General features: G+C 43.2%; 1 protein-coding gene across 1 annotated transcript; it reads left to right on the top strand.

The window, feature by feature from the left end:
* Positions 1 to 6,682: 6,682 nt before the first annotated feature.
* Positions 6,683 to 18,323, top strand: LOC306900290 (taste receptor type 1 member 1-like; the record flags this gene model as incomplete). Its single annotated transcript, XM_079467108.1, has 6 exons — positions 6,683 to 6,888; positions 7,035 to 7,332; positions 7,605 to 8,345; positions 8,445 to 8,657; positions 8,741 to 8,861; positions 17,389 to 18,323. The coding sequence occupies 6 exons, from the start codon at positions 6,683 to 6,685 to the stop codon at positions 18,321 to 18,323; spliced, it is 2,514 nt and encodes an 837-aa protein (XP_079323234.1).
* Between the last annotated feature and the right edge of the window lie 3,649 nt (positions 18,324 to 21,972).

Below are 21,972 nucleotides of genomic sequence, written 5' to 3'. Positions count from 1 at the left end.
ACGTGAAGCTCTGTCCTAGGAGATAGTAGCGCAGCTCCAGGACTGCCCACTTTATGGCCAAGGCCTCCCTCTCCACCGTGGCGTGAAGCGTTGTCTGCTTTCTGCGGGGGTGAGCTTGCGGCTGATGTAGACTACGGGGTGTTCAACCGGTGACAACACTGCTCCTAACCCGGTGTCTGGAGCATCGGTCTGGAGGGTGAAGGGGCAGCTGAAGTCCAGGGCATGTAGCACCGGTGAAGATGACAGTGACTTCTTCAGGATTTGGAATGCCTCCTCCGTTTCCGTGGTCCACTTCACATGTCATTGGGCTTCGAAAAGTCCAAGGTAACACTTTTTGGGGTTCGCTGTTAAACCTGCAAGTCCATCAGCACCCTCCATAATCTGTCCAGGTGGTCTTCCCAGCTCCCCGAGTGGATGACAAGGTCGTCTATGTAGGTAATATGTCCATCATCCGCTGGACCGTGGCTGGTGCCCCATGTAGTGCTAACGGCAGCACCCGGTACTGCCAGTGTCCTGAGGGGGTGCTTAAGGCCGTATTTTTCCTGGAACTCTGGGGACAGGGGCACCTGCCAATACCCTTTGGTGAGGTGCAGCGTGGAGATGAAGCAGGCTTATCCCAGCCAGTCCAGGAGCTCATCCACTCGGGGCATTGGATATACATCAAAGCTGGAGACTTTGTTGAGTCGACGGAAGTCGTTGCAGAAGCGGAGGGTGCCTTCTGGTTTTGGAACCATAACAATGGGGCTGGACCACGGGCAACGGGAGGGCTCTATCACTCCCAGGGCATTCATCCGGTTGACCTCCTCCTCTATAGCCAGACGTCTGAAAACTGACTGCTGGGTTGGGGAGGCGATCCACTTCTTGTGCAGACACAGTAGTTGACCGGCCCTACCTTTTCCACGATGGTATATGGTCCCTTCCACAAATATAAAAACTTTTAGGTCGCACTCTGTTGCCAAGCTGGAAGTCTCGAACTGAGCGGGCCGGTCATACAGTCTCTGCTAGGCATGTTAGGCCTCGACAAGATGTTCCTTCACGAGAGGCATCACTCTGTCGATACGAGTCCTCATCTGTTGGACATGCTCTATGACGCTAAGGTGGGGCACGGGTTGCTGCTCCCAAGCTTCCCGTGTGACATCTAGCAACTCTCTGGGTTTCCGGCCAAAGAGGAGTTCAAAGGGTGGACGCCTGGGGCACTTCCCGAATGCCGAAGAGTACATAGGGCAGTAGGAGGACCCAGTTGCGCCCATCCTCTGCCTCCACTTGTCGGAGAATTCGCTTCAAGGACTGGTTGAACCTTTCCACCAACCTTTCGGTTTGAGGGTGGTACACGGACGTCCGGAGCTGTTTTACCTTGAGCAGGTGGCAGAGGTCCGCCATCAGACGATAAATGAATGGTATGAATGCTTAAGAGGAGGAACAGCCTTGGAGGTAGCCTTCCGGAGGGGCAGGACTTCAGGGTATCTGGTGGCATAGTCGGCGATGAGCAGAATGTGTCCGTGTCCCCAGGCAGACTTCGGCAGCGGTCCTACCAAGTCCATTCCAATGCACTCGAATGGCACCTCGATCACTGGGAGAGGAATGGGAGGGATGGGGGAGGACGCTGGGTTTACTACCTTTTGTCAGGTCACTGTTTGGTGATCTGGTTATTACCTTAGTCAACATGTTCCGGGAGGCGAGACGCCACGAGGATGCTTTCGTCAGATATCTCCCCTGGCATGCTAACGCGTCTGGAGTGTCAGCCACCCTCTCCGGACAAGTTCCCCAGTCCCGACACACACACTGTCTCGGGCAGGTCTGGTGTACATGAGGCGTGAAGTCATCAGTCAGAGTGTGGCAAGTTGCGCCCCTCCTCAAAGAGGCAGGGGAATGGTCCACTGTGCCCCTCAGGCCACCTCGGGGAGGCCGGACCTGAGTTAGTTCATCACCTCTGAGAATGGGCGATCCTAAGACGTGTGCCCAACACTATGGAGGTGTGCCCCCCCAGGGAGGGGTGCTTATAATTCCAAGAGAAATTAGAGGCTCTTCGGCACCCTCACAAGGCCGCTATGCAATTTCCGCCGCTGCCAGCGTTTTGGGGATTAGCAATCTCAAAAATGCTACATTTTCGGTCATCTCCTGCCACGATTCAGGATACAGAATGTCTTGCATTCCTCCAACAATACGCGGTGTCAACATTGATACCCCTTTCAGAGAAGCTGGCAGCGTGGAAACTACTGCCAGGTATCTCTCTATGGGTAGAAAGGACTGTAGCCCAAGGGTACAGGATTCAATTCCGCGCAACCGGAGTGAGCACAATTGTTGACACAAGAATTACAAGCTCTACTGCACAAAGGGGCCATAGAACGTGTTCCCCTATACAGAAGGATGGGTGGTTGCATCCAATTCTAGATCTTTGCGGAATGAACCGCTACCTAAAGACAAACTGTCATGATTCTGCCGCATCATGTCATGTTTCTCTTGGTTTAGTGGCAGGATCATGACAGAATCTCATGTTTTGTGTGGAGAGAGAGGTATTTTTGGCCTTCCATACTCTCTCCCGTCTCGTCTCTGTTCCCATCCTCTCGTTACCTCGTTATTGATTAATGCCCTACACCTGTTCCCCTCTTGATTTGCTCCCTTATTTAATGCCCTTGTGTCTTCTGTCTTTTGCTGGCTCATTGTGGTTTGTGTGGTGAGATCACGTGTCTTGTTAGTTTAGTCTAGTGTAGTTTTGATGTTCATGTTTATAGTTTATTTTAGTCTTGTTTAAGTGTAGGTTGTTTTAGTCCTGTCTTGTTATTGTACCCATGTCATGTTTTGTTCTGTTACCCCCAAGTGGGTCTTTGTTTTATTATTTATTAAATATATGTTAACTCCTTACCCGCTGTCTGCACCTGGGTCCTCTGTCCTTGTCTCACCACTCGAGAATTATGACACAAACAAGTTCAAAATGTTGACAATCAAGATGATTCTGTCTCATATTCAGTGTCACATCGATCGATCTCAAAACGCATACTTTCACATAGAGATCTTGCCACAACACAGAAGATTCCTGAGGTTCGCTTTCTGGGGCGAAGCTTACCACTATCGGGTTCTTCCAGTCGGCCTAGCCTTGTCACCCCGCACGTACACGAAATGAATGGATGCAGCTCTGGCTCCTCTGCGACTCCGGGGCATCCGCATTTTGAATTACATAGACGACTGGCTGATTAAAGCTCAGTCTCGGGAGCTAGCGCTTCGACATTGGGATGTTGTCCTAGCTCATCTCGAAGCTCTTGGGTTGAGACTCAACACCAAGAAAAGAGTGTTCTTTCTTCTACCCAGAATACAACGTATCTGGGGTTATAAGGGACTCGATCGCGATGCAGGCAAATTTGTCTCCTGCACGTGTCAAATCCATCCAGAGCACCCTTTGGAGCTTCAGGCTAGACCGGAAAGTCACTGTTAGGGTTTACTTTTAAAGAGTTTGAGGTCTCATGGTGGCGGCTTCCACTGTGATACTTCTGGGCCTCCTGCATATGAGACCGTTTCAGTTGTGGCTCAGAGCCAGGGGGTTTTGATCCAAGGGCCATCCCCCAGAGGGAAATAAGGGTGATGCATCAGGTGCTTCACACTCTTTCTATATGGTTCAGACCTCGGTCTCTGACTTTAGGTCCCACTCTTGGTCCATGTTAGTGTAGCAAGATGCTAACGACAGACGCTTCCCTCACGGGTTGGGGTTCAGTCTTAGATGGCCGTCCAGCCTAAGGGATCTGGAGAGGTCATCTTCTCGATTGGCACATCAATTGCCTCAAAATGATGGCTTTATTTCGGGCCCTAAAATACTGCCTCCGGCATTCTACCGGAACGAACTGTCCCAGCAGATCCTGCCCTGGGCAGAGGGAAAATTCCTGTCCCTCAGAGCAATTCACATCCCGGTGCATATGAATGTGGGAGCAGAATTGCTGTCCAGACATGCTTTAACGAATGGGGATAGTCAAACAAATCTAGGAAGATTTTACTAAGCAGAGGTGGACTTCTTTGCTTCACAGGAGACAGCACAATGTCCCCTCTACTTCTCTCTGACTCATCCAGCTCCTCTGGGTCTGGACGCGATGGCCCACAGTGTAAGTGTTTTGCTTGTTATGTCATGTTTTGGCCTCTAGAGGTCCTCATGGTGCTATCACATCCTGCTTATTTAATTTGTAATTAGTTTTATTAGGTTCAAATGTGTCTCATTCAGATGTATGTATTTAAGTTACTCTGTCTCTTAGCCTTATTGCTTGGTGTTTAGTTGTTCTAAAGCCGGTTGCCCAAGTAAGTTATTTCTAACTAGGAGATATTTTATTTCCTCTAGCCTGTTGATCAGTCCTTTCTCTATTTATTTTGTGGACTTTCTCCTCTGGAGTTCTTTGCTGAATGTCTTTGGAAATATACTCTGCCGATAAGTGCACACTCACACTACATCACAAGGAAAAGAACTCAGAATTCACTTCAAATTCCAAACAACAATAGTCACTAAAATCAAACCAATACACTTATATCCCCTCACCATAGCAGAGTCATTCATATGGCGTATACAAATGAGATCCCCAGTTCGTTGGTCCACAATGGACAACAAAAAACAAACAAACAAACTGACGAAAAAACAAAAACAAATAAAAGTCAAACAATAACTTCAATCACTTTGCTATACAGAATCCAGTTTAGCAGTTGGTTCATACCAGAATATCCATTCAGCCACTATTGTGTCTAGTAGAAAAGTAAACGGCAATCATGCATTCTCTTGAAACAATTTAAAATCGTCATATAAAAGATTTACTATAGTTAAAAACATTTATAATGAAGAATAAAAGAAATTAAAATATAAACATTAAAACTCAATTCAAGGCTTTAATTAGGATTGATACCTGTATTTAAATGGATAATTCTCCGAAGCACCAAACACATGTCTCAAATCAACAAACATCATCTTCTGAAGGGGCACTCACCAATCCAGTTCTATTAATCACTGGTCTTTTCATCAGCTCTTACACAGCCTTAAGTTCCCACACCACATGATGCCTTAAAAGAGGAAGCCCCTGAAATTGGACTTCCTTTAATACCAGTCTGACCTGTGGGATTTGTAGTCCATCTAATTTGAACTCCCTATATTTTCTACGCCATTACAAACACTACAAGACTTGCTCAGATTTTGGCCAGATTTTCAGTCTGCAGATTGGATCAGTTGGTGTGTTTCTATCTGAAACTTTCAAAAAATCTGCAAGTTTGTGCGACTTAACACAGTCAGAAATCCTACACTTGATCAGTCTAACAATCCAAATTATGTGAAAACCTGGCACTCTTTATTAATGTCACTTAATACAATGCAATTGTTGATTTATGCTAGTTCATGCATTTAATATCAAAGTTATTAATGTTACGACAAACATAATTTATATATTCAGCAGAAGTAATATTCTTTGTTAGTTGAAGCATACTAATGTATTTAACTAATACATTAGTAAATACATTAGTAATACATTAGTAAATACATTAGTAAAATTGATGGTTGAGTGTGACCACATGTTTGAACCTTTTTTACATTTGCCACCACAATGTGAATTAAGAGTGCATTAAGATGCATTATGAAAAATAGTTTGTGGTCAACGTGCAGTTTTTATATCTCTTAGAGCTTAGTCTTTGTCAGTAAGTCAACTGGAACGGGCTTAAGCAAAAAAATTTCAAATAGAAAATATGCAAATAGTGTTTCTGGCTGAAGGTCAATGCGTTTCCTAATTTAAAAAGCAAAGAATTTTCTATTTCAGTTTTCTTACTCTTTTTAAGAGCACAAAATACTTATTTTCTTCTCAACACCACTACTAACTTTCTTAAATATTTAAAAAAAACAGGTTTAATCAACATGTTACCTTTTGTTTTCTTTATACTGGAATTATTTGGTTGCTTGTCAGATTAAGTTAAAATGAATATAGTGTTCGGTGCTGATAGTCCTGTGGTTATACAGTGGATTAGCGCACTCACGGTGACCCGAGTTCAATTCCCGTCTCAAGATCTGACCCCGCTCCCCCCTCTCTGCCCAATGCTTTCCTGCAGCTCTCGACTCCCCTGTTCCATTAAAGGAATAAAAATGTATATAGTGAGTAAAGATTTATATAGATCATACAGAACCTGATCTTTGGTTAATCTTAGACAACGAATCAACCTAGATAAGAAAATAATTTACTATGAAAATAGTATAATTATTGTTAATAAAAATACTATTTAAAAAAAAGAATTTTTACAGTGGATAAACAGAATGACATGATATGCATAAAGTACAATTCTCTTCTAAATTGGGAAATCTTTTAGAAAAAATATTTTAATGCAACTACTCTGAACACTATACATAGATTTTATATTTGTGACAGGTTATACAAATTATATACAATTATTTACAAATAAGGCATTGTACATCAGAAAAAACTATGGTTAATTGGCTTCATGAGATTACATGAGATTATATATAAGTACTGCATGCTAGTATGAAAAATCCCCATTGCCCCAGTGTATTAAGTTAATATTTTGCATTATCTGTTGTTTGTGGTGTGGTGTACTGCTCTATTTAATAACTGATTAATGTATGCTTGAAGAATTTAGATATGAAAATTGACATTTGTGTCAGTAAATATAGTGGTTTAAGCAAATGAAAGTATACTATATTAACAGCACACGTCCTTGTATCATGAGCATCAGTCCATCTAAAACCATGCTTCAGAGTCGCATTTTCACTTTCCTTGTGGGATTTACTCATTGTGTATATTTTAAAGTTTTTTGTTCTGCATCTGAGTTCAGCTTGGATGGCGATTACTTATTGGGTGGGCTTTTTCCAGTACATGAAGTTGAACAGTCGACATTCATGTTCTCCCCAGAGGCAATTGAATGTAAAAGGTAAGCAAAAAGCTTTTAGTTGCTTTTGAAGTATGAGTCTAAGGATAGCATCACTAGTATTTAATTTTTTACTTGAATTTATTAGTATTTGATCAATACAAATTGAACCAAAGGGTTCCATTAACAATCTTACTGATGTTTTCCAGGCACGCGTTCACCAAATCTGGCTATCAGATGTTCCAAGTAATGAGGTTTGCTATTGAGGAGATTAATAACTCCACCACCCTGCTGCCCAATGTTTCTCTTGGCTATGAAATTTTTGATCATTGTTCTGAAACTAAGAACTACCCTTCAGTCTTCAATTTAATCTCAGAAAAGGGATTGTTAAAACCTCAAGAAAAACTCAACAGCCATCAGCCTAAAATAATTGCTTTAACAGGACCATATGGAAGCACAAGAACTCTTACCATCGCACCATTAGTCACAATGGACTTTATACCATGGGTAAATTATGTTTACTTCAACTTTGATATAGTACTTGAAAAAAGAGAATTGATGGCAGAGTTTCACTGTGTATGTTTGTTTATGTGTCAAAGTAATTTTAACGCTTTTAAGCAGCACAGCCATTTTCAATTGTGATAAGAAACCTGTTAGTAACACTATTATAAGTACACTGGAGTAATAGCAGTAAAAATGTTGCCATCGTAGATGATGTATACTTAAAACATACTGTCATTAGACTCATTACCGTGACTATGCAACCTTTTCTTTTAAAGGTTCATTATGGAGCTACCAGTTTTAAGTTAAATGATAAACTTCAGTATCCAACTTTCATAAGAACAATCCCTAGCAACAAAGACTTGATACAGATGATAATTCGCATCATACAGTGGTATGGATGGAACTGGGTTGCCTTTCTTGGAGGTCCAGATAATTACAGTGAAGATGGTCTAAAACTGTTTTACAAGTATACAAGCAATACTGGCATTTGCTTGGCTTATCAAGAGACTCTTCAAATACGAGGAAACTACAATCAAACACTTAAAAACATCAATATGCTAAACATTAATGTCATTGTGATTTTTGCTTTACCAATATATGCAGAAAACATAGTGAGAGCTGCAATAGCAAACAACATCCGAGACAAAGTTTGGATCGCAAGTCAAACATGGTCTATGAGTCAGCAGCTTCCAAGAGAACCAGGAATTCAGAATATTGGTACAGTTATTGGCATTACAGAGCGATTATTGTCATTACCTGGATTTGATAAGTTCATTTATAAACTCAAAGCAACAACTAATAAAGATAATAATAGTAATGTTTTAGTCCAGGGGAATTTATGCAATCAAGAATGTAAGGAAAGTGGATCGTTGACTGCAGGGGAAATTATAAATGAAAATCCCACATTTTCCTTTGCCATCTACGCTGCCATGTATACGATAGCTCATGCATTGCATAGAGTTCTGCAGTGTGACGTAAATGAATGCCGCAAAAATACAAGCATTAAACCATACATGGTGAGTGAATTCTTTTCTCAAAAAAGATATACAGTAAAAATAAAGTTAATATATCATGAAATATACATTACATACCATAGAAATGTTTTTACTGCACAGCTTCTCGGCGAAATGAAGAAGTTGGATTTTCCACTCAGTGGCCGTCAAGTGAAATATGATGTTAACGGCAATCCTACCATCAGTTATGCAGTCGTGCTGTGGGACACTGAAACAAGTCCTCCACGGACTGAGATGGTGGGCACCTATGATACATATCCAGAAATTACTTTTGCCATCAACAACTCTCTCATGCCCTGGCGAAACAATATTTCTGTAAGTTATTTATCTTTACGAGTACTCTGTTTAAATTGCTAAAGAAAACATCTAACATGAATAATCTTTTCTGTTCTAAAAAGGTTCCTTTTTCAAACTGCTCTGTTGAGTGTAGGGAGGGATATTCGAGAGAACAAGAGGGATTTCATGCTTGCTGCTTTCGGTGCATAAAATGCCCACAAAACACCTATGTGGACTATTCCCGTATGTACTGTATTGATATTTTCCCTATTAAATCCCAATTTACGACTTTTATTTAGATAGTTCAATATAAAGAAAATTTTACATGTGTTATAGTGTCTGCTTTTAAAAAAAATATAAAGTGTACTGTTTGAATATTCTGGAAATGTAAAGATTTTATTAATTTAATGAAATGCTTCCTGTAGATCAGTGGTAAGAGCATTGCGTTAATAATGCATGGTTGTGGGTTGGATACCTATGTAAGTCGCTTTGGATAAAAGCGTCTGCCAAATATGTAAATGTAATTCAAATTAAAATTATTTTCAGTTTGTTGGAATTTACTGTTTATAGTTAAAGTGGTTAAAGTAAGTTCTTTTGAGTAAACAATTACTAAAACCAATTATTGAGTAAGTACATGAAAGAACGGTGTTTGAAACTGTGTCCCTACCCTTGCTGGATTCACCACGGAAAGCTTGTAATAATGGTTTTTATTTTTCCCTGTCGGGTCGTCTTTTTCCTTATTTGGTGTTCATCACAGTTTCATCGGTTGTTCTTTCTCTTTTAGTTATGTTCATTATGATAAATTTAACTTAAGCCATATTTGCACAGGATTATATCTGGGGACCTCGTGTGATTTAGAAATTATCTCCCCACATCTGAGGCGCTAGATAGGAAAAGGATCTGCCAATTTCAGTTGATTTTGAAATTCTAGGTATTACCAACTGACTGGACGCATGAGAGCGTAGTGCACGTGAAGGACTGTAATACAAGAGAAGTTCACTCAAGTAGCTTTTATGGGCAATTAATGCGATGCTTTATATGTAACCAGTGCAAGGTTGACAGAAGCGGGCTAATTTGCTCATACTTTTTTGTACGTGTAAGAACTCGAGCTGCCGCATTTTGGACCAGTTGGAGTTTTTGTATTAGGCCTGCAGGGAAACCACCTAATAGTTTATTACAGTATAACCAGTGTGAGACCTGAGGATTGGAGCGATATGCTCAGATTTTACGGTTCTGGTCAGAATCCTGGCAGCAGCATTCTGTATGAGCTGCAGCTGTCTAATGGTCCTTTTGGAAGACCTGTAAGGAGTCCATACAGTAATCCACCCCGCTGGTGAAGAAAGCAAGAGCTAGTTTCACTAAATCTTGGTTTGACACAAAACATCTGATTCTGGCTATGTTTGTGAGATGGTAATACGCTGATTTGTTTATTCCTTTGACATAACTGCTGAAACCAAGGTCAGTCTCTAAAATGATTCCAAGATTCTTTACCTTACTTTGTATCTTTAGACCTCTTAAGCTTATGAATGTGTGTTTACCTTGTTAGTTTCATCCTTGTTACCAAATACAATGACTTCAGTTTTGTCTTTATTTAACTGAAGGAAGTTTTGACACATCCAGCTGTTAATTTTATCAATGCACTGGCAAAGAGAGTCAATAGGCATGTAGTCATTGGGTGAGAGGACTGGGTAGATCTGAGTGTCATCTGCAAAGATGTGGTAGGCAATTTGGTACTTTTTCACAATTTGGCCAAGTGGGAGCATATACAAATTGAAGAGAAGCGGAGCAAGAATCGAGCCCTGTGGAACACCACAAGTCATGGGTGTCCCGTCAGATTTATGGTTACTTATGTTCATACCTATGTTTGTTCTTGTAGGAATGACCCGAACCATTTAAGTAGCAACCCTGAAAGCCCTACCCAGATTTCCAGCCTATGTAGAAGTATGGTGTGATTTACCGTGTCAAAGTCAGCACTGAGATCTAGTAATACATGAACTGATATTTTGCCTGAAATAGAATTCAATCGAATATCATTTATTATCTTTATGAGCACTGTCTCTGTGCTGTGATGCTGACGGAAACCATACCGATAATTGTCCAGGTAGCCACTTGAGTTTAAGAATTTGGTCAGCTGATTGAAGACAACCTTTTCAATGATCTTGCCTATAAAAGGAAGATTTGATATTAGTCTGTAGTTAGACATTAAGGTTTTGTCTAGATTGCTCTTTCTTTAGTAGAGGTTTGACAACTGCAGTTTTTAGGGACTCTGGGAAAGTCCTGAAAGCAGTGAGGTATTTACTATTTTTAGTAAATCTGCTTCCAAACAGTTAAACACAAAAAAAGTATGCGAAAAGTCTGTTAAGCCTTCAAATTGACACTAAGATGCTGTACCGTTCCCTCCAAGGTTTTGTGATCAATTGTCTGAAATTCAGACAGAGTTACTAAATTCTGATGTTGTTGTACTGAAGTCAGACTGACCTGACTGCCGCATGGAGCTTTGCTGATTTCCATTCTGATATTATTGATCTTCAAGGAAAAAAGTTTTAATCTCATTGCATTTGTCATCAGACAGCATTTCCCCGGGAGCTTGACTCTGGGGATTTGTTATTAGTCTTTCTACGGTTGCAAAAAGAGTGCGACTGTTGTTTATGTTGCATTTAATAATGTTAGAGAAAACGTTTGGTCTAGCTTTGCCCAAGTCAAAATTCAAGGCATGCAGACTGTCTTTATTGATTTTATAGTGAACTTCAAGCTTTGTTTTTCGCCACATACGCTCAGCTTTTTTGCATGCTTTGTGCTGCTGGTGTGTTTCTCCAGGGAGCTTTACGCCTGCCAGTTGTCGCCTTGAGCTTTACTGGAGCAATGGCATCGATAGCATTTTAAACTTTTGCATTAAAACTAAGGAGAAGAACATCCATTGAGTCTGCAAATATATTTTGTGACAAAAACATAGCATTCATAAATATCTCACTGGTGTTCTCATTTATGAATATCTTTTTTACAGATACAGGTCTATCTTTAGTGGCAGGACTGATTGATATATCAAATGTTCAGACAGCACCACATCTCTAATAATAGTGGATAAAATGTACCTTTGCTAATGAGCAGATCGAGAGTGTGTCCACGATTATGTGTGGGACCGTGCACATGCTGGATCATATCAAAAGTGTTTAAAACCTTTCAGAGTTAATAAGCTGTGTTGTTTTTATATTGACTGCATGCATATTAAAATCTCTAGCAATAACAAAGCAGTACAATTCTGAGGAAAAGCTGTGAGAACCATGAGAAATAACAAAACGACTCCCGGCCAAAACGGCAGTTTTGCGCTATTTGGGTCTGTTTATGTTACTATTTGTTTCGTGTTATATCATCTGCCATGTTTATTATCTCACCCGCGTGAGATTATTAGCACAACTCGCGTAAAGAAAATACTTTCGCACATCACCTGCAGTAGCAATTAAAAACTGAGATGGTGACAAAGAGGCCATCGTCAGTGACAGCCACTTTAAGTGTTTCGATAAAATAAAAAAGTATGCAATATTTGCACATCTTGAATACTGCAAAGAAAACAAGTTGATGTTCAAGTTAAAACAATGCAATACTAATGTTTCTTTGTGTATTTAAGGATCGGCTCAAACATTTTTTATAGAATAAGCCAGATTTTTTGAGTCTTTGCATTCTCTCAGTCTTGGGTGAATCCATGTAATTCCTGTGCTTTGTTTCTGATTACATTTAACAGACCCTGCAACAGTATTGCTACCATACATACAGAAGTGCTGATTCAATTTATAATGGTCTTTGATTTTGTCCACATAATTTAAATGTGTTAAGGCAACAGGCTGAATGTGTCACGGGACAGAAGGACTCAGATGCAGGATAGAGCACAAAATTATTTATTATAAGAACAGCACAAAAGGATAACAGAAAAAGCAAAGCACTCCGAGTGCCTGCGTTCGCTGGGACAGTGGACAGAGAGTAACGCCGAAGGACATCCGACCAGAATCTCACTGTCCTGAAGAGCATAAATTATTTCCTCGCCTGATGGCCCTGGGCAGAAAGATGTACAATTCTCCTTAGCAAAACAAGTTATATAAAACACAATTAGTCCAGCGGCAAGTTATACCGTCACAATTCACGTCACAAGACATACCCACACAGACCAAACGAAAAGACAAGGTTAAATAGGAGAAGGGTAACAAGGAACAGGTGCGGCCTGAATGGGTGCGAAGTGCAGCAACTAGCTAATGGCTGCCCAGCCGAGTGAAATAAACAAACAGGCATTGAGCGTGACATAACCGAAAGCACTTAAACTAAATGTCGAACGAGAAACTAACCTTTTGCTGAAATATTCACAGAATTATCAAGTGGTTTGTCTGTTGGACAGATGGCATTTAAAGTTAAAGCACGTTTTCTTTCAGAATCATCATCGCACCCCACAACCTTAAGTCATCAATAGCTTCACATGCTTTCTGTTGTTTAATAAATGGGATGGGATTTTTTACATGGGGAGGTTGGGTTGAATAATCTTTTCACAGGACATCAGTAATATGAATGGGCAATTGGCACAGGATTAAAAATCTCAGGAAAAACTTCAAGAAGTTGGAGGGTTCCTAAAATTTTTACACGTAACAAATGTTCCCCTTCAGTCGGTCTCTCGACGTTGTTTGAGAGACTGACTGGGGTTTGATCTTGAGAACCTACCTTCTCCGAGATAATTAATTAAAAAACGCCAATGGGCTTGGCGAATGGCACACGCACGCCAGTCTCCGCCCCGTACATACGGGTATAAAAGGAAGATGGCGGCGGTCATTCACTCATCCTTTGTTCTTCGGAACCTGTGTGTTTGCTGATGCTACACGCGATACTCGACTTCGAGAAAAACCTGCTGGATTTATGACGTGCGGCACCTGAACAAGCACCTGCACAAGCTGCCGTTCAGAGTGCTGACGCAGAGGCGCATCCTGGGCTCGGTACGTCACCAGGATTGGTTCGTGGCAATCGACCTGAAGGACGCGTACTTTCACGTCTCTATTCTCCCCCGACACCGGCCGTTCCTACGGTTCGCGTTCGAGGGAAGGGCGAATCAGTACAGGGTCCTGCCATTCGGTCTGGCCCTGTCTCCACGGGTTTTTTCCAAGCTAGTGGAGGCTGCCTTAGCTCCTGGCAGGGAGCAAGGCGTGCGAGTGGCACACTCGCGAGATGTGTTGTGCACGCACAGGGACCTTGTGCTTCGGCACCTAGACCGTCTAGGCCTCCGGGTCAACCAGGAGAAGAGCAAGCTCTCCCCCGCGCAGAGCACCTCTTACCTCGGTATGGAACTAGACTCTGTCCGTATGTCAGCACGTCTCACCAACGAGCGTGCACAGTCAGTGCTGCGTTGTCTGAGGTTGATCAGTCAGAATCCCTCGACGCCGCTGAAGAATTTTCAGAGGCTCCTGGGGCACATGCCGTCCTCGACGGGGGTAATCCCTCTCGGGTTGATGCACATGCGGCCGCTTCAGCACTGGCTACAGAGTTGGGTTCCCTGGACGGCGTGGCACGCCGGCACCAGGCGGATTACGGTAACGCCTCAGTGCCTTCGCACTCTCTTACCCTGGTCAGACTTGACCTTTTCTCCGAGCGGGGGTCCCGCTCGGACAGGTTTCGAGGCGTGTCGTGGGAACGACAGACGCCTCCCTGCAAGGGTGGGGTGCGGTGTGCAAGTGGGCACGCAGTATCGGGTCGGTGGACAGGTCCCCGACTGCGTGGGCATATCAACTGCCTAGAGTTCTTGGCAGTCCTTCTGGCACTGAGGAGGCTCCAGCCCCTCGTGCAGGACAAACACGTGCTAGTCCGGTTGGACAGCACGACTGCCGTAGCGTACATCAATCGCAAGGCGGCATACGCTCACCGCAGTTATCACAACTCGCCCGACGCCTCCTCCTTGGGAGTCAGCAGGTGAATCCCTGCGGGCCACGTTTCTTCTGGGCAACCTGAACCAGACAGCCGATGCGCTCTCTCGACAGTGTACTCCCCACGGAGAGTGGCGACTCCATCCCCGTGCAGCCGGCTCATGTGGGAAGCGGTTCGGCAGGCACAGGTGGACCTGTTGCCTCCCCGGACTCCACCCATTACCCGCTATGGTATTCCCAGACCGAGGGTCCCCTCGGCACGGATGCCCTAGCACACAGCTGGCCGCGGGACAAGCGGAAGTACGCCTTCCCCCCCAGTGAGCCTCCTTGCACAGGTCCTGTGCAAGGTCAGAGAAAGGGGCATCAGGTTCTGGTGAGTGGTGCCATACTGGCCCAACCAGACCTGGCTCTCGGATCTGGTAGATCTGACGACAGCCCCCCTGGCCCATTCCCCTGACGAAGGACCTTCCGTTGCAGGGGAAGGGCACGTTGTGGCACCCCAACGCAGGCCTCTGGAACCTCCATGCCTGGCCCCTGGACGGGACGAGGGCTTGCCCGTTAGCGGTCCGGGAGACTGTCTTACAGGCTAGAGCCCCGCCTCTAGGCGGTCATACGCTTATAAGTGGCGCCAATTGTCCTGGTGTTCTCCCCGGGAGGAGAACCCGCGGAGTTGCCTGATCGGATCAGTGCTGACCCGCAGGTAAGTATCCCCGTCAGCACAACCTGGTCACCAGGTTCCTCAGGAGCGCGAGAAGGGTGTGTCCACCCTGGCCGCGCTCCGTACCCTCTTAGGACCCTAATGGGGTCCTACAGGGCCTTGGTACGGCCCTGGTGAGCCCCTAAGTATTGCCAATCTTCCTCAGTCGGATGAAAGATGCACTCTTTGTGGCGCTCACCTCCATCAAGAGGGTGGGGGACCTACAGGCATTCTCTGTGTCCCAGAGGTGCCTGGAACTCGGGATCGGTAATTCTCACGTGGTCCTGAGATCCTATCCCGACAACGAGCCCAAGCTTCCCACTACTCCCTTCCGGGACCAGGTGGTGAACCTGCAGGCGCTCCCCTCCGGAGAGGAAGACCCAACCTTTCTATGTGTTGTGTCCAGTACGCGCGCTGCGCCTCGGTCTGGACCGCACACAGAGCCTCAGAAGCTCTGAGCAGCTCTTTGTCTGTTCTGGGAGACGGCACCCGGGGGGGGGGCTGTCTCCAAACAGAAGTGGCGCACTGGGTACCAATCCCAGGATCGCCGTGCCCGCTGGCAGTGAGAGCCCACTCCACTCGTGGGCACTGGCACAGGGCGCCTCTCTGGCAGACATTGTAGAACTGCGGGTTGGGCTACGCCCAGTACCTTCACGAGATTTTACAATCGCCACGTGGAACCAGTTGCAGCACATCCCTTAAACGCCGCCAACGTTTAGGGTGGGCTCCTGGTTTGGGCGTACGCCTGCGAAAGCGCCTTCTCCCCTCACCAGGTGAGACTAGTGCGCTATTGTAGCCTACCTACTTTCCCCTCTCGGGCGAAGTATAGGCATTCCATCCATCACTAAGCATTGCACTTGGTAACAGACTGGGCGGAGCCGTCTGTTAGAACCAGGTCCGTTACAGGTAGAGTCATCCCTGCTCAGGCAGACCCCTGTATTAGGACTAGTGCCCCATACGTAGTGACTCCCCTTTGGGTCGTCCCGTGTGTTGAATTCCTCACTCAGGATTTCCCGATTGGTGAATCTGTGACCTCCCCGCCGGTGGTAATCCCACCTGGATTGTCCCCCTATTCGGGCTAACACCGTTCCGCATGTTGTTCTCCCCGCCGGGGAGACCATGTCATGTCTCCACATGTACCTCCCCTCCGGGTAGGATGTGGCCTCCGTAGCACACTCTTCTAAGAGGAGAGCAGTGTTTCCCCAGTGTTCGGCTCCGGACAGCTCCTCGCTACTAGAGGCGTACGCCACTGTCCGTGAGGCCGTCAGTAGAGGCTTCTCAGTATGACCAATACTATGTGACTGGAAGATTACATCTCGCGGTAGCACTCTTGTGACTCGCTAGCCTAGTCAGGGTCGCTTCGCTGGAGGTCGTAATATCGGTTTAGATATATCCCCAGTCAGTCTCTCAAACAACGTTACTTCATGCCCCAACGCTGCGCCGAATCACTACAGTGACCGGGAGTGCCCTCTCAGGTTCCTCAGTACAAAGGGTGAGTGAATGACCGCCGCCATCTTCCTTTTATACCCGTATGTACGGGGCGGAGACTGGCGTGCGTGTGCCATTCGCCAAGCCCATTGGCGTTTTTTAATTAATTATCTCGGAGAAGGTAGGTTCTCAAGATCAAACCCCAGTCAGTCTCTCAAACAACGTCTCGTTCCCTCCATCAGGGAACGGAGGTTACAGCCGTAACCGAGACGTTTTCTCTTACTGCATAGAAGGTAACAGAATGCATCTCCATACTCCAACATCCGCGACAGATTACTTAAAAACACAAATTACATTACATTTCTGTACATATCTAAAGATGGCCAATTTGCACCTAATTATTATTACCAGAGCTAGTCAAAAACGATATCCTAATTGCCAGTTCTCCGACATTTGCCTTAATGTGCATATGGAAACCCGAGCTTCATTTCCAGCTCGATTACCTTTGCTGATCCTGAGCTTTCCACCCTGGTCTCCTCTTACGTACTGTCATATTTAACAATTGCAAAATGCCTCTAAAATTATATTTTACTAAAATAACATGAGGTAACTATTCCAGACATTTTCATTGAAGGTAAAAGTCGCCATACTTTTTTTACCAAAAGTACTGAAGTCTGAATAATATTTAAGCCTTTTCTTAGGGCACAAGATTTTGGCTGTACAACAAAACATTCACAATATTCTTTTTTTTCAGGTGACCCTTATACATGTTATCCATGTGCAGAGACCGAATGGTCTGATGAGGGCAGCACAACATGTAAGATTCGCTCTGTCGTCTATCTTCAGTTCACAGAAATCACCTCCATTGTTGTCATCTCTCTCACTGCTTGCCTGATCACTCTGCTCATTTTCATCTTTTGTCTTTTTGCCTTCAACTATAACACACCAGTGGTGAGATCTGCTGGTGGCAACATGTGTTTCCTTATGTTGGCGTGTTTAACTATGTCAAGCGTGAGTGTCTTCTTTTTCTTTGGACAACCCACATCTGTTGACTGCATACTGAGAAATTTCATATTTTCGTTTTTCTTCACTATCTGTCTCTCCTGTTTGACTGTTCGTTCCTTTCAAATAGTTTGCGTCTTCAAAATGGCTGCCGAGTTCCCTAAATTACACGGTTTGTGGGTGAAGCACAACGGCCAGTGGCTCTTTATTTTGTTCTCTTCGTTTATACATTTTATTTCTTGTGTATTATGGGCAACTGTCTCACCTGACCATCCCATCAGGGACTCGATCACTTTTAATGATCAAACTATGCTCATTTGTGAAAGGAGAAACACGATAACCATCAGCATAGTTTTGTTCATAAGTTGGTTCCTTGGTTTTCTGTGTATCTCGTTTTCTTACATGGGAAGAGATTTGCCAAAAAGTTACAATGAGGCCAAACCAATTACCTTTAGTCTGCTTATGTACTATCTGAGCTGGATTACATACTTCACAATTTATCTCACTTTTAGTAGCAAATACGTCCTGCTTTTGAATGCATTGGCCCAAATAACCAGTATATATGGAATTCTCTTAAGCTATTTCATACCAAAATCTTACATCATGTTATTTCAGCCCAAGAAGAACACTGCTGCATACTTTCAAACATCTATTCAGAACTACACTCAAACCATTAGTAGAAGTTAAACCACAACAATGTCATAGATGCATATCAAATCCTCCACAGGAAAAATGGGTTGCTTAGTTGCAGGATAGTTGTTGTTAAAACACAGTTATAGACCTGTGATAGATAAATGCATTAATATACATTTTAGCAAGCACTTTGTTTTTCTTTTTAATTATCTTGTTAGATAAACCCAATAGCATAATTTCCCAACTTTTAAAGATTAATTTTAGCATTGTGTATAGCAACAATATGTGTACATCAACCATGTCTTTTGTAACATATTTTTTAATTTAAATACCCAATATGCTTTTCCCTGGGACATTCTATTCTCTATTTTCAAGTAGTGGGAGTCCCCTCAAGATCAGATTTTTTCCACTATGCAAAACTAAGAGTTAATTTTATTTAATGCCACATGCTTTATGATAACAAAAATAATTTATTAAAATGACCAAATACCAACAATTATTCAAATTCCTTTCAGTTTCCTGTCTTTGTCTTTTAACGTTATCTATGGTAAAAGTAGGAATGTGTTTTTTTACTCTGATATTTGATGTTTACTGTTACAAATAAATGATTATACTCCTACTTCATCTTCCTTACTAATCGTCTATATGGGAAGGTGGGGCAGTGCCCATTCAGAACATTCGTTCACTTGGAAAGATAGAACTGTATATAAATTATATAATATTAATTATATAATAATAATATTTGGTCGACTAGACTAAGACTGAAAGATTTCAGATGACTAAAATAAGACAAAAACTAAATGGTGTGTTATTCAAAAGACTAAAGGGCCGTTTACACGAGACCGTTTTCAAGTGATAGCGCAAAACAATTTATGCGATTTGGCTGTCCGTTTACACGGAAAACAGCGTTTTAGGGGACTGATAAAGCAATCTTTTGAAAACCAGTTTCAAAGTGCAAGTTTTTGAAAACCACAGCGTTCTTATTTCCGGGTTAACCCCGAAGTACGCAAGAATGAGAAAACGACATCGTGTGCATGCATATTAGGTGTGGGGGTGTGTTTGTTTGTTAGTATAAGTGGGACTCTGGTATTATTTCTTTACAAAGTGATGTCGCCAACTACTGGCGTGGCATGCTTAATAAAGCGTTTCAGTCATTGTTGCTGATTGTAATGTTGATAATGTTGTTGTATGTACGTGAAACTTTTTTCAAAAACGCAAAAGTAAAACTTTTCAGTTTTTCATCGTGTAAACATGGCCTTAGAGTGGCATTTTATTGTGGCCAGCCTTAGGCACACCTGTGCAATAATCTGTCTAATCAGCATCTTGATATGCCACACCTGTGAGGTGAATGGATTATCTCTGACCAAAGAGTGCTCACCGACACAGATTTAGACAGATTTGTGTACAATATTTGAGAGATATAGGCCTTTTGTGTACATAGAACAAGTCTAAGATCTTTGAGTTCAGCTTATAAAAAATGAGGGTAAAAACAAAAGTGTTGCGTTTATAATTTTGTTCGGTGTATATCTAGTTGTTTTCTATGTTGAAAACTTCCTTTTTAGGTAGGGAGGTGTTATGACATTTTCCCCATCCCAAATTTTCATTATTAGTACCACAAGATCTGGGCACACCCCTAATCACTAGTATTTATTAGTTATTGGTACTGCAAATCAAATGTGTAGACAGCGACACTAAAACATAAAACCGGACTTTAATAATTTAATATTTTTTATTGGACTATAAGAAATTATTTTGTCTTGCTTTTCAAAATGATTCAACATAACTTTAAATAAAATTTAGCAAAACAAGTAAATTAAAACTTCTTTCTCTTCCACTCTGCTGGTTGCTGCTTTATTGTATACAAGTCAAATTTTGCTATTTTTCAACAAATATGTTTGGTTGCAGAACCTTCAGTGCATCCCTGTGAGAAATTTGAATGATATATTACAGTTTAACAAACGGAATTTGTAAATAAAGTAAAAATGTATATATGTTATATATATAGGCAGCAGCATTCCTTACATGCACATAGCAGGATATTGTGGATGTATTGGCAGTAGCAATTTCAAGATTTTACCTTAACTGATAATAAAGTGGGACAGCTGGTAAAGCGTATTTGGCGGGCTGTCCCGGGAGGAGACATCACTCCCGAGCTCGGAGCATCCACCCCTTGACCGAGGAGAGAGGCCCAGGTCAGGAGTGGACCCGAACCCGGGGCTTCTCCCCGGTGCTAAGGTGGAACAAGGTTTAAAGGTGAGGAGACAGGGTGAAGGAGGGATGTTGAGAGATCATTGAGAGACTGAATGTAAGACTGCTTTGGTATTTATAGTGCTGGTTAGGTAATTACTGTGATTGAAAGCCAGATGGGTTAAATATCTGCACGTGCTCCTCCTGAACTTTGGCAGCCGGCTACATGTTTAGCTGTGAGAATGAATTGGTCGCAAGCTACGATCCAAATGAGGCGCCTTAGAAAGGGCATGAGTGCTGGGGAGTGGGATCGGCCTTTATCTACATTTATGCATTATGCAGAGTGGAGGACGAGAGGGCTTTAGGCAGGCTGGAGAGTTGTGGGGGTCAAGTGGAAGCGAACCAGCAGCCCTGGTAAAAACCTCAGGAATCGCCGTAGGGGATGGCGTCTGTGTGTAATAGTAAATAACCAGGGTCCAGGTCAAAAGACCCAGGCCCTGTTGTGTGCTGGCCTTCCTTAAACCGACTAATCCAGGCCCACACGGTAACCCAGGGTCCCCCCCAGAGCCGTGCCCATCCCTCACCTTCGCTTAGCCATGGCATAGTCCAGCGGGTATATTAAAGAAATTACATTTTAATTAACTGAAAATTTATTTTTGTCATTGTTGCAACCTTTCTGTCATGGGGTGAATAAACAGCAGAGGCAAAAGCAAGTCACATGGATTTTATTGCCAAAGGCAAAGCTTAACATTCAAACATGAGAAATAAACAAAGGCTCAGTCCATCCAGTAGGCGTTGGTCACAGTCAGGCAGGACCGTAGCGCAGGGTTGCACGGTACGACTCGGCGAAACGCGGAACTGAAGAGTAGAGTAAAGGTCCTAGAGCACAATGCGAGTCGGTCAGGAACCCGCAACAGAAAGACTTCTCTCGCCAGTATAGGAACTGCTTTGTTGAGCTTCTGTCTCTCCATGCGTCTCTGCAGAGAGTCCAACAAACAACGATCTGACAAACAAGACAAAAGAGGTGAGTATAAATACTCTAGTGGTGATTAGAACCAGCTGGCGCTGATTCTCCCGGAGGATCATCAGCGACCACGCCTACCCATACAGGTTCATTACGACGCAACATGAAATACAGCAAACAACTCAACTTGGAGGCGGTATCTTTATCCGCAAAAGCTGGGTCTGTAATAGAAGCAAACAATTAAATAACAACAGTGTAATGAATCAATTCATTCCTGTAGATGTTATTAGAACACAAAGCTTGGCAAAAAAATTGTGAAGGTTCATCATCATACCGAGGCTCAATGCTTCAGCAACACAGAAACTCAACTAATAATTTGGCTGCTGCCAAAGTCTATTAATTTGATTTGTATTGACCACTATGTGTCAATCCTCAAGCAAAAATGGTTGACACCGTGGGCGATACAGTATTTGGCTCCGATGATTGCTTGGCGCATTAAATGACGTGCCAGGGTTTCATCTACATGATGATCTGTAATGAACCCAGTCATGC

The sequence above is a fragment of the Barbatula barbatula genome, assembly GCF_947034865.1.
Source record: "Barbatula barbatula genome assembly, chromosome: 11".
NCBI lineage: Eukaryota > Metazoa > Chordata > Actinopteri > Cypriniformes > Nemacheilidae > Barbatula > Barbatula barbatula.
This window is presented reverse-complemented; position numbering and strand designations above follow the sequence as displayed.